Genomic DNA, 13,134 nt, shown 5'->3' on the forward strand with positions numbered 1-13,134 from the left:
CTGGAAGTTCCACACATGGATACATACAACACCTCATTACATTACCCAACCATTAATGAAATACTGAACTAATTTCTTTTCATAAAAAATGAAGGAGAAAAATAACAAGAAACTATTTTACATCATATGATAGAATATATAAAAAGTCTAGTTTGAAATGCTGTAATCATGCAATGTTATTTCCTGGAAATTTTCTCCTTGTTTTGTAGTGCTACGTTTGGACAGTGAATGTGTCCATTGTAAACACTTCATAGTTATAAAGACAGTACAGGGTTTCATGTCTATAATAAACGTTTAACAGGGTTTAACATATACAGTACGTTTTTATCATTTTCATTTTTGTCACTCAAGAGGTCCATTTATATTGTATGTAAAGTGTTATTGTAGCACACAGACAGGAATAGCACATGGTTTGAAGAAATTTTTACACTTTTACTATTGTCAGTTCATTTATAACAGCAAAGTCCTTCTTTGCTCTTCCACTCGTCAGTGGTAGTAGGGGTGGGCGATAAATCGCCTGAGATTCCATATCTTATTAGAAAAGACGGTTTCTTGATTAGTAGTAAATTGCCATCACCTGCTTTCAAATGGAGCGGCATTTACTACACAGAGCCGTATTTTTTACCTCAGATAATCTATGCGATTTTGCTGTTTTGTTTTTTGTTCGAGCAGCCACAAAAGACCAGAGAGATGTCAACCTACTACAAAAATAACCACCTGAAACCCAATCCATCGAAAACCGGACTATCTCATGGGACGGCTACAAACTCTCCAACCACCCTCACCCTGTGTACCTGGAAGTCACACTCTCTTTCAAAACTCACCTCCAGAAGACCAAAGCCAAGAACACCACTCACAATAACATCCTGCGCAAACTGGTAAACACAAAATGGGGTGCCGACCCACAAAACATTTGCACAACTGCCCTAGCCCAGTGCTTCTCCACAGCCGAATATGCCATGCCAAACTGATTGACATAGCTCTCAATGACATCTGCCGCATTATCAGGGGATGCATAAAGACAAACTTCAGAACCGTGTCTCTACGCTGTAGCTGGGATTGCCCGCCCTTACATCAGACGATCCTTCATCGCCCAAGACGAGCAGAAAGGAACAAAGGAGTACAACACCAGGCACCCCTTGCACGGACACATAGCACCCCCACACCGAATGAAATCGAGAGCCAGTTTCCTGCTGACAGTCCCACCTCTCCAGACAACCAAAGAAATAGCAAGGACCAACATTTGGAAAGATGAATGGAACCAGCGAACCACACAAGCCCAGGACTGAATGGAAAAAGGAATCACTCTGACTGAATGTCTCGCCAGCGGGCATGATCTCCCATGGCCAACCTGAAAGACCCTCAACAGACTACGAGTGGAACAGGGGAGGTGCAAAGCACTTACGAAAACATGGAACCACCAGACAGACGACAAATCTAGCTGCGGAGCAGTACAGACAATGTCCCACCTACTGGAGTGTGAAAACCCCACCCAGTGCAGCCCCCAGGGCCTGGCTGAACCAATCCCATCAGCTGTGACCTGCACCAGATACTGGCAGAACGAAATCTGAAAATGCAACGGACTCGAAGACGACGACTCTCCGCCTATTATCTTATATGCAATGAACTGAGCACGATGTTCAAGTGTTCAATCCGATCTTTAGGCTTTCATTGATAAATCTAAAGCGGCTGGTCCCCGGCTCTTTCATTTTGCGAGCATATGAAAATTGCACAATTATTTAATTGATTGCTCTGAAATATCAGAGAAAGCTCTTACATATACATTTACAAAATGTTGTGCAACATGTTTTCTAACAACACAACCAGCGAACTTTGCCTTAATTTTGGTGCGCATCAATTTAACCCCGTCATTTCTCCCACTCGAATTGTAACGACTCACCCACAAACCAACCTCACAAAATAATCAGGACAGAAGCGGCCGAAGGTGGACAAAGGAGACCGGATTGAAATACCAGGTGTAAACGTGAGTGTCTCTTTCGTCCACTTGTGATCCGATCGACCAAAACGCATCTTAATACCAGGTAGAAACAGCAACAAAATGTAAGCATACATTTCAGTTTTGTAATGTTGAAAAAAGTAATATATGAGGCGCGTTATCCGTGTATATCAAGAAACTTTGGGCAAAAGGTTACAGTATGTTCACATAGTATAATAGCATCTTATCTTAAAAGATAAGAGTACAAATGTATTCCTTATTATATGACCCATTTAATATCCAACAGTAACAAAATACATATAGCGAAGCAAAAGCCATTAAGTTACTGTTAGTGTATTAGTTAAAGTTCATGACAGTGGTCATTCATCTTATTTCATCCACATCAGAAACACACACTCACCTGCAGTACACATGTGTTGTTGTGTTGTTTATTTTCTTGTCATAGCGGTACCGCCTGTAGTCCTCCATGGCATCTTTAAAAGCAATGACAGTGAGCACCACGGCCAGTGGGATCATGGTGATCTCCTTCTGAAATGCTTCCACTGCCGGGACCCAATTCAGTAACACAAGGAACAGAAAATACAGATTTGCTGCTCTGTTGAGAAAAAAACAAAAACAAATGTGTGTCAGTAAAAGATATTATCACTCCCAGCAGAACACAAAAATTTATATATGATTTTAGGCAATTCCGGGCTACATTTTGTACAAAACTAGGTGACCTTTCAATCTTAAGATCATTTAGCTTAGTACAGCATGTTAAAAACGCAAAATTCATGGCAGAATCATAGACTGTAAAAAATATGGACGTAGTGTCCGTGACGTCACCTGTATAAAAAACTTTCTGATTGGCCCGCCCGATCTGTCAGCGCGGTCTGACGTCATCTAAATGCCGGTAATGCTATATTTTTCGTTCACACACAGCGCTTACCGGCAAATTACCGTTAATCTTACAACCTGTCTTACTGGTAAATTGGGAGCACTGATTTACCGGAAAGGTTCTGTTCACACATGACATGTTAACTGCAATTTACCAGTAAATTACCAGTAAAGACTGTATGTGTGAAAGGGACTATAGATTGTAAAAAATATGGACGTAGTGTCCGTGACGTCACCCATAGGTTTGTGAAGACCGTTTTTGAAGACAATAGTCTGTCATCTCCATTGGCCATTGGCAGAGCGTCACCGTGCAACACTCGTAACCAAAAATGGGCATTTTAACATCAGGGTCTATGGGAATTGACTCCTTTTGAAGCCAGCCTCTAGCGGCCCGTCAATAAATTGCATAAATTGTAACTACTAAGTAATAAAGTGAGAAATCTTCAACTGCAAACGTCTTACCTGTGAAATTGCTGGAACAGATTCATGGGTATGAAACTGATAATGTTGTACTTGGTGGTCCGAATGCTGTTTTTTTGGAATCCCTTTGAGTTGCTCTGGTACTCCGCATGGTGTGGACCCCATCGTGCAACCACGACTCTTCTCTTTCCATTTAACCGCTGAACCTGAGGGTCTTGAGCATCCAGACTACTCTTAGGAGGCAGTGATGAAGGAGGAGAGTACCAGCCTCTCCTCGTATCCGTGGACAGAAACTGTAGACATCGGTGCCGCACCCATTGGAATTGCTCCATGAGGATCAAAGTGGTGGACCTAGGAAATACCAGAGCCAGAGAGGCCAAAATGGCAGGGGTCTCTGTTTGCACCACAAAGAGTCTTGCTCCTAAACACATGTAAAGATGCATACAATTACTATAAACCGACAAGAGCATTTCAGCTTTACAGCAGGGTATTTGCAGCCATTTCGTCTTCTTTGCAACATGTTGAATATTCTTAAATTGTGACAGAGCTGAAAAGACATGTGAATCCCTAATGTTTGTAGGCAGAAGTATGTAACTGAGAAGAGGAAGTGTTGTGTTTCATGTAAAACCTCTCTGCCAGTAAATAAATAAAGTGGCAAAAAAATAAAAAAATAAAACATTTTAAAATAGGAAAAAAACATGTTGGTTTTACCATATTAGTACATCTCTCTCTCTCTCACACACACACACATTGGTTTTTAAATGTAGATGATGATAATTGCTTATATCTCCCACTGTAAAAACAACATGGACACTTTATGGGAACCTAAAATGAAACTTCCTTAACTGGTCTTAACATTTCTGTATTTTCTATCCAACGTTTAACCCTAAAATGTTAATCACACATCTACAATAAGTAAAAAATTAGCATTTGAATTGTAAGTTTGTACACACTACATCCACTGATATAACCATACTGTACATACAAGGAAGAGGAAACTGTCATATTGACAGGTTAAACAAACCATAACATATTTCAAATACCCTCTCCAAATACACACAATAGGAATCAATCCGTTTTATTTATATATATTTAATTACTTATGATTTTCTACTCTTTACACTGAATGTATGAAACCCTATTATTAAGCATTCGAGATAAACAGCCACGGTCATTCAATCCTGCTAAGGGGAAAAAATATCCGTAACACTCGTGCTAATCACGCGCTAATAATGATACGCGAGAAAGATCGAGGTCAATGACTTGGTTATACAAATAAAAATAATTGCGTTGTGCATTTAACGTTAATCATCCGTCTTTGAGGTGCTAGGCGGAAACACCTTAACACGGACACCTATAAAACATTAACTACATATCTATGTGAACTTGACACTGGGTCAAAGTGATTCACTTCACCGCGAAGACCGTAAAACGCCCCTGTCGTTTTTAGAGACCAAAATAACATCGGGAACCGGGACTTCATTAGGAGCATGTTACAAACAGTAGCCGCATAACATTAAAAGTAACAAAGATGTTAATCTTACCCTCGATTCATCGACTTGGCCTCATGGTCGAACAATCGCTAATGTTTCATAATAAATCTGAACTTCATGCAAATCATGCATGACATTTAATAGTTTCATAAAATACTTGTGTGTACGGGGATCCACATTGGAGAACTGCGTAAAGCCTCAGTAGTTCTTCTGGCAGTGGCAGGCAGCAAGCATCCTCTGTTTGTGTACGTTAGTAGAAACACTCACTCCCTTTCACACTGCACAAAAGCACCCACACAATTTTCCTTTTTTGTGGTTGTGTATTTTTTTTAAACAAAACATTCACTTTTTTATTTTCAAAGAAAGACAAACAAAATACTAATGTGTGGCCTTCATTTATTATTAGATATGCGTCTTATTTTTTAACAACCTATCTCGTCTTAAAACGAAACATTATGGGCATAAACATAAACACTCAAAATATATTTTAAACCATCTGAATAAAAAAATAATAATTTCATTAACTTTCACGGAATTTACAATTTGGAGAACAGGATTAATGGGACTTTTAATTTGAAATTTTGAAAGTGAAAGTTTCCGGGATTCATTCACAACATTGTTCATAAAATAACATTTTTTAAAAGGTTAATTTTAATTTATTGGGTAAATGTGATTACTATTTTTTTTATATTTTTGGTTACAGAGAACAATATTATTAAGCGCAATCTTGGAACACCCTACAAAACTGTGTTCGATTTGAAGCATTGCTGCGCAGATCGCTCTCGTATGACATCATGTTTTCGCGAGATTAATAGATAGCACAGCGTTAGACATACTCTCGCGGTAACTTGATGTCAAACTACGATCGGCTTGGGTAGCGGCATAGGAAGTCAAACACGCTTAAACCGAAGTCATGTGACATCGTATCAGCTGACATCTCTCGAGTTCAATCGAGGAGGAAGATGTCTTGCAGTACGATAACATTGCTGGATAAATTATCACCCGAAGACTGTCCCAAAGTAAGTAGCAGCAGTTTAATATTTATTACCGTATTAATTAAATAAACCAAGTACACATTGCGTTGGTGATTTCAATCTTACGTCAGTCTCGCTTTGCAATCAGAGTTCTGTAGACTGGATAATCAGCTTTGAAATAATGTTGCATGGTCACTCATCAAATCTGATCTGTGTTTTACGCGGTGCACGTATACTACAGGTAAAATTATTGAAATGTATGGGCCATTGCTACCCAATGATTATGTAGTGTGTATTGGCATTAATCACATCCACATAACAAAGTGACATAACATGGAATTAAAACATCCTATGGTTATACTGTATTAACTATATTAAATGGATACATTGTCTATATCTTTTGTGTATAAGGTGTACTGTAATTTCTACAGTTTGTTATTAATTGTTGTAAGACTTTCACTCACTGCACTCATGCTTATATAGCAATAAAAGTGGCATTATTTGAAATAATTAATAGTTTATTTATTGTTTTCTTTTAAGCTCTTGCACAGGGTGGTGGATGGAGTGTGCGGCCGGCGGGGTCCGTCCCGATCAGATTACAGAGACAGATGGAGTTTGACAGAATGGATGGATTTACTGAACAGTCTCTCATCTTTCATCCGCTTTGCTGTAGGAAGAGGATGCTCAGATCAAGAGGTGAGTACAGAAAAACCTGAACAGACCTATAAACTTTATACCTACCTGTATGTCAAATTGCAGTCGCTGTGAGTAAATAATCGCATGATTTTTTGAGTCACACTTCCTTTAATGTGCATATGGGAAGTCTGATTGATTGGAAAGGGAGTGATGTCTGAATTCTGCCTGGATAATGTCTGCATGTTTTCTTTATTGTATGAATGGGTGTGTAGGTTCGTGATCTGCTGAGTGATTTGGACGCTGCTCGTGCCGAGGCTGTTCTGCAGTGTTTGCGGTCAAGGTTGGATGAGATCAGACATGCTTTGGTGGACAGAACCAATGCCATCTCTAGCACACAGCTACAGGACTTTAACTGGCAGATAAAGGTGTGCAACACATACATATACAGTATGGGTGTTTCTCAAACGTGAGGGCGCGCCTTAGGAAAGCTGTTTTTTTCCTAGTACAGTCCTTTTGACAGTTCAAGGTTTGAGTCCTCCACAACTTTAAACGCTAGAATGAGACAGTCCAATAAGTGTAAAACTTTAAATTGAAAAGTTGAAGATAATGCAATGTATCACTCCAAAAAGTTATTACAACTTTCCATTAATTCAGTACTGTGATTGAGAATTATATATCAGGGTCATTATTTTGTGTCCGTATGGTTTAATTCAATTTCAAAGGGTTAAAATTTCAAAATAATTCTTGGCATACATTATCTTTTTTGAGGACCAAATCTAAAATTTCTGGTTTTATTTCATTTTGAAAGAATATTTGGGGGATAATTGCAAAAATGTCAATGTGGTGTAACTGGTCTGTGTCAATTGGTGTAACTAGTATTTTTTTAAATGAAAATATAAATATATTCATAAAAAATGTGGAATAAAATATAATAATCTAGTTTAGTGTAATATGATTTGTTTACATCATTTGTCAAAGATTATTTAGGAAACAGAGCTGTTTTCAGCATATGTCCGGACAAAAACGCTTTAAACTTTACATTTAGAAATAACTTATAAAATGCTATTTTAAAATGATTTTTTTATGATTGTGCTTACATGCCATCAAGGTGGATAAAATATTGAATATTTTTCATTCTTTGGCGCAATTGGCGGTTACACCATTTGACATTTTCAGGTCCATTCAGTCTAACTTTCATAAAAATGGTGCAAATGTTATTTTTTTATTGCATAAAATGAACATAAATACACTATCTGCATTGAAATAAATCTGATGCGTGCTTTTGAAACAAGTTTTTTTTTAAAGATTTTTGAAGTTCCTATCTTGCCAAACTATTTTTGTCACTGACCCATCAACCGTTTGGTCTCCCAGTTCTATACAGAATTTGCAGTTTAACATTGTGATTCATTTTTCAAAGAAACCATAAATGTCTTTTTGTGTAAAACATATTTTTGTCTTGCATTTCATACCGATATTGGATAACCTTTGTACCCACTCGTGTATGTTTGGCTTATATTTTAGAATGAAATTGGGTGATGAAAGTGCCATGTTTTTGCAATGGTTTTTTGAATGTGTGGATTGTGGGTGATTTGAGTGCACGAAACAGAGGTTGCCTTCGAAGCATCCTTCAGATTGAGATGTCCTTCAGCGATTCATGATGACTTGGCAGCCGAGATATGCAGCCTGTCTAGGAAACATCCTCGCATTTGAGAAACACCCTACATTTTCATATGTAACAATGTAGTGATTAATATTGACTGCATTGACTCCTCTTTCTTTCTTATCACTTTATTGTTACCTCCAACTCACTCTAGCTGGCATTATCCAGCGACAAGCTTTCGGCTTTAAACACTCCCCTGTTAAATCTCAGTCTGGACTTGAAAGATAATGGAATTCAGAAGTCGACAAACATAGAAATGAACAAAGAGGAGCTACAAACACTCATCAGTGCCTTAGAGGCAGCTAATAAGGTAATGCAGTCACAAAATTAAAATATGATTAAGGATTTTTTATGTACAGCAGGATCCCATAAACAGTTTTCATGACACATGTTCTGTTTTAGGTGGTGCTGCAGTTGAAATAAAGAGACCAGAATCAGTAATTCGGATGTCTATGCTGTGAGACAATGCCTGCATGCTGGCACACGGGAACCTTACACAGAAACTGGAAACAGTAGCTCTGACTATGAGCTATTCAAGCAAAGCTTAAGGACTATGAGTATTCATGTTCACCAAGAGAAAGCTTCAGTTTTATAGGGTAACACTGATTCGTTAAAGGTGCCAAATGACTTGTAATCTTAAGTCAAATCCAAGGTGCCCAGTCTGCACATGAATGTTGAAATGTGTTCAGTTCTCTTCTTTGTTGTATGAATGAAATTCTGCCACTTTCATTTGGGCTGAGGGCAGTCTGTAAAAACAAATAACCCTCAAATAAAGTTGCATTGACAGTGTTTTTTCACAGTTTTGTGTCTAGCATTGATTCATATTTGCATACACCAACAAAGCTTGCAAAATCAGAGATCCACATTATGATTGGTTTGGTAAGATATTTTATTTAAATTCATTTTAAATGTTTACGATTTAAACCAAGAGTCCTTACACAATCGCCATCTCCATCTCATTCAATCCTTCAAACATTTTCCTACAACACACTCCCGCATAAGAGTGCACAGACCAATAGAATAAGTGCAAATACAGAAATTATACATGTTTATCAGTTTTAATAAGATATTGTGCGAGAAATACACTTGTTGGGGGGGCATTTGCTTTTATAGGCCGAAACAACTTATATGAAATAATGGTCTATGCTATAAGTTTCTGTGCTCTTTTTTACTTTCATGTGTTTGTGTATTCATGCTGATTCTAGCTAGAGTGAATTTGAATATGCTTTGTTTATTTTCTTCTATTATTTCATCGGCTTGATGGAGTCACAATGTTGTGTTGTTCAACAATCAAGCTGATGATTTTCCAGGCAGATTGTCAATATAAAGTGTTACAAGCGATTTATTTACGTGCCACTTTTTGTAATTAGATAGCTGATTATACAATCTCAATGCAGGGCATTAGAGAAGCCCTTGAGACATTACTTGATACCCCTGCGTGGAAATTTGTTCTGAATAATTCTACTTTGTTGTATGTAAAACCCTGTAAAATGATTTATTTTCCTAAAAGGCACAAAGTTTAGCCATGAAGACTAAAACAAATTAGTTATTAATTCCTATCTTCCATTTTACTGAGTTTGAATAATACATAACTCACAGTGAACATGTTTAAAGCTAAATGCATACTGTATCTGTAAGCTAAACGCACTTTTCCTGTACCTTATAAATAGTTATATATTAACAATGCCTATATATAGGTTGTAGCTACAATCGGATTATTACTAGTGTCAGGAAGTTGAAATGCAATCCTGAATTTCTTAACAGTATTTTTTTTATTGAATGGACTAATGATATGAAGCAATGTATTCATTTCTTGCAAATGAATCATTTAAATACTGGGCTTTAAAGTATAAAAGTGAACTACCGTATCATCTTTATATAAGCAGGATTCGTGGGTTTATAAAAAGTTTCACAAAACCGTGATGACATAATTTTTCTTTCCTGATATGTTGTAATGTATAACAAAGTCTTAGGCCACCATCACCAGCTTTGTTGTTTTAGCAAAGTTTCAATGTCCATCCATATTTATTTTTCACTCTTTTTAAATACAGGAAATATGTAGACAAAATTTTCAGAACTAAATGTCTTCCTCCGGCATCAGTCAGTATTTAGTGTGACCTCCTTTGGCACGAAACACATCTTGAGCTTATTTGAGGAGACTGAAGTCCTGAAGTCATTTGATTAGAATTAGGATTTAATTTTATTTAGATTTAAGAGATCCTGCAGTTTCCTGCTATTGCTCAAGTGGATGTGGAGTTTACCCTAAATCAGGGGTGGGGGGCCCTGGTCCTGGAGGGCCATTGTCCTGCAGGGCTTGGTTCCAGCCCTAGTTAAACACACCTGAAAAATCTAATTCAAGTCTTCACGATCAATTGGAAATGAAATTCAGGTGTGTTTGATTGGGTTGGAACTAAACTCTGCAGGACAGTGGCCCTCCAGGACCCAGGGTTCCCCACTCCTGCCCTAAATACTTGACACTTCAGCTTATACTTTTATACTGTTTTTAATACTACATACACATTTCCTGTATTGGTTGTATTCTAATAAAGAGACTGAGAAATAATTATATACGATCACCATAACATTGCAAAAACAACAAATCTAATGGTAGCATGGTGGCCTAAGACCTTTGCACAATACTGTATATACTGACAATTTTGTCCTCAAAATGAATTCCTGCTTGTCATGATGCCTTATGGTGGTGTATAGTGTCTAAAATCTTTTCCTGTCACTAAATAAGCAAGAATTGATTTAAAGCACAAAAGTGCGTTAGGTCACACTTCGACACAAGATCTACTGTAAATCATCTTTGAAAGTATTGTGTTAACCCACTCCTGTATACATATACTGTAGCTGTACATTTAATACTGTTCTGGATTTAATACAAGATAAGGCCAATCAATAGCATAGTGGTAAAACAATATTGACTCGTTCCTCAGTTATTGTTTTTAAAAGGAAATGTGGAACTTACAATGGAAATAAACCAGGTCAGCCGAAAAGCAGAAATGTTAAAAGTTTACGTTTGTAAAGCACTTGCACTTAATTATTTAGGAAAAACTTGTTTATTATTTAAGATGTAAAGTTGTCTGCATCATCCTTTTCAAAGTAAGTAGCAATTGTATTTTTGTTTTGAGAATAATTTTTGTTCAATTCCTGTTGGTGGATAATTGTTTCAGTAAATGGTGCTTAAAGGCAGGATAGGCATGAACTATCCAAAAAACTCCTTAACAAATCCGTCCAAACTGTCTCCACATATCAATACACAAGTAAAATGTAAGTACCCTGAAAAGAGAGCACAAAAATCGAGTGTCTGCAGACCTCTCACCACTGTTTTAAACACAGGTAATTATTTTCATTCACTTCACCCCCTCCCTTCTGGGTTTCTTCTAAAGCCACGCCCCCAAAACACATGAACGCGTGACGCCGACCGCTCTGCTGGGAGCAGCATTTACCTCAGACGAGCAGAGAGGAAGGAGCGCGGTGCATGTAGTAACATCATGTCAGGATCACATGTAATAATACACCTAACTTTGTCACTATGAATATAAACAAATAGGATGGCTTTTAGTACTCACTATTAAGCTAGCATATCGAAACTGGTAAAGTTTAAAATATATTTTGTTTGATTCGGTAACAAACGAGCTAGTTATATTTATAAGACAAAGTTAAAAACAGATTGCATTGATACACGTTTTTTTATTTCCATCAGTTACACTGTGATGAAGGTGAATTTCGTGGAAGATTCATAACATACGGTGTTTTGCATGGAAGAGTTTCCGTGATGAAAGCATTGTTGACTCGGATGAGGAATACACTCCGGACACAATACCGCTACCGCATCGTCGACTCGAGGAAAAGCCACGCGACATTTCCTCTCGTTTGATTTCTTCGTTTATTCCTATTTTGGCTTGTTTGCCTTTGCTGACTGCATATGCAGGTACTGTGAGTTCTGAATGCTCTTTCTCTGCCATATACTTTTGCTCTTTCTAGAGTGCCTCGTGCATGTTTAAATCAATCGGGTGTGCGCATGTGTGGGCAGATCCTGTAGCAACAGGGGTGGTGCCATGGTCGCGAGAGAGAGTGACAGTCGCGCATGCTAATCATTTGTTTCGTCCCGAATGGAAATAATTAGCTGTATTTTTTAAAAAAAAAGTTGTGAAAGGTCCACAGACACCCGAGTTTTATACTCTCTTTTTCAGAGTACTTACATTTGAATTATGTATTGGTATATAAAGACAGTTCAAACAAATTTGGAAAAAAGTCCCCTAGATAATTCCTGCCTATCCTGCCTTTAACAGATGACATTGTTTTTCTTTTCATCATTTTAGGTTGCACTGAACCATAAATGTTCCTTTAAGACCACACCAAGCAAGTTGTTTAATAATCTTCAAAAGTTGTTTTAAAGGTTAAAGACTGACATTGATGTGTGGTGCAGTGATGCAGTTTTGGGGTTGCAGTCAGGTCTCGTAAAGCTGATTCCACAGAAGCAATGTGCAAAAATCCAGTGTCGATTTCAAAGTCATATTGAGTAAAATGTTTTAATATAGGCTAGATCTAAATTAAATATCTAAACTATTTACAGAGGAGGGCTACGGTATCTACCCCCCCTCCATCCTGTCAAGACTTAATTCAAGACCTAAGTGAGGAGGATAATAGAGTCTGACCTGATGTGTGGATGACTGAGTTGAGTCCACGCTGCCCCCTAGTGGACATAATAGAGCCAGTATACTAGATTAAAGAAGGTGTAGGTGATTGGAAAGATGATACGGGACCATTTGTCAATGGCGTTAACGTCTGTCAGATCTGGAATCTTAACCTTCAGCTGATCAGCCTTTTTTTTCAGGTGACTCTTTTTACGGGGCATTGGCCTCTCCATAGAAAGGGTGGGTCGAACGTAGAGGTCACGAGCTGTGAGGGGCTTACGGTATTGGATGCTGGCGCTGTCGTAAGAGAACATGGTGTTCCTTGGATCCCCAAGAGCACCGAGCATCTCTGCCCCACTGAGATGCAGATCAAGGTTTGTCAGGGGAATGTTTCCATGGATATCAATCTTTACAAAAAAGGATAAATAAAAACAGGACAATTGGTTAAAAGGTGCAATGAGATTGCCAGGTATAC

At 37.9% G+C, this 13,134-nt stretch overlaps 3 protein-coding genes across 4 annotated transcripts in view; 1 reads left to right on the forward strand and 2 right to left on the reverse strand.

The window, feature by feature from the left end:
* The window catches only part of atp10d (ATPase phospholipid transporting 10D), a 35,941-nt gene extending 30,932 nt beyond the window's left edge, over window positions 1-5,009 (reverse strand). The window contains exons 1-3 of the mRNA XM_073873118.1: window positions 4,798-5,009; window positions 3,296-3,674; window positions 2,358-2,552 (exon numbers count right to left, since the gene is read on the reverse strand). Coding sequence (XP_073729219.1) covers window positions 2,358-2,552; window positions 3,296-3,585 — 485 coding nt within the window. The 5' untranslated portion in view covers window positions 3,586-3,674; window positions 4,798-5,009. The remainder of the gene's footprint in view (window positions 1-2,357; window positions 2,553-3,295; window positions 3,675-4,797) is intronic.
* A 599-nt stretch (window positions 5,010-5,608) lies between these two features.
* On the forward strand, window positions 5,609-8,815 carry commd8 (COMM domain containing 8). Its single transcript, XM_055169408.2, has 5 exons — window positions 5,609-5,765; window positions 6,261-6,416; window positions 6,629-6,781; window positions 8,171-8,326; window positions 8,419-8,815. The coding sequence occupies exons 1-5, from the start codon at window positions 5,709-5,711 to the stop codon at window positions 8,437-8,439; spliced, it is 543 nt and encodes a 180-aa protein (XP_055025383.2). The 5' UTR covers window positions 5,609-5,708; the 3' UTR covers window positions 8,440-8,815.
* Window positions 8,816-12,535: 3,720 nt separating this feature from the next.
* gabrb1 (gamma-aminobutyric acid type A receptor subunit beta1) overlaps window positions 12,536-13,134 on the reverse strand; it is a 29,394-nt gene continuing 28,795 nt past the window's right edge. For both annotated transcript variants that reach the window (XM_073873121.1, XM_073873120.1), the window contains one exon: window positions 12,536-13,066. In XM_073873121.1, the coding sequence (XP_073729222.1) occupies window positions 12,719-13,066 (348 nt within the window). In that variant the 3' untranslated portion in view covers window positions 12,536-12,718. The remainder of the gene's footprint in view (window positions 13,067-13,134) is intronic.

Source organism: Misgurnus anguillicaudatus, chromosome 11, assembly GCF_027580225.2.
Source record: "Misgurnus anguillicaudatus chromosome 11, ASM2758022v2, whole genome shotgun sequence".
Lineage (NCBI taxonomy): Eukaryota > Metazoa > Chordata > Actinopteri > Cypriniformes > Cobitidae > Misgurnus > Misgurnus anguillicaudatus.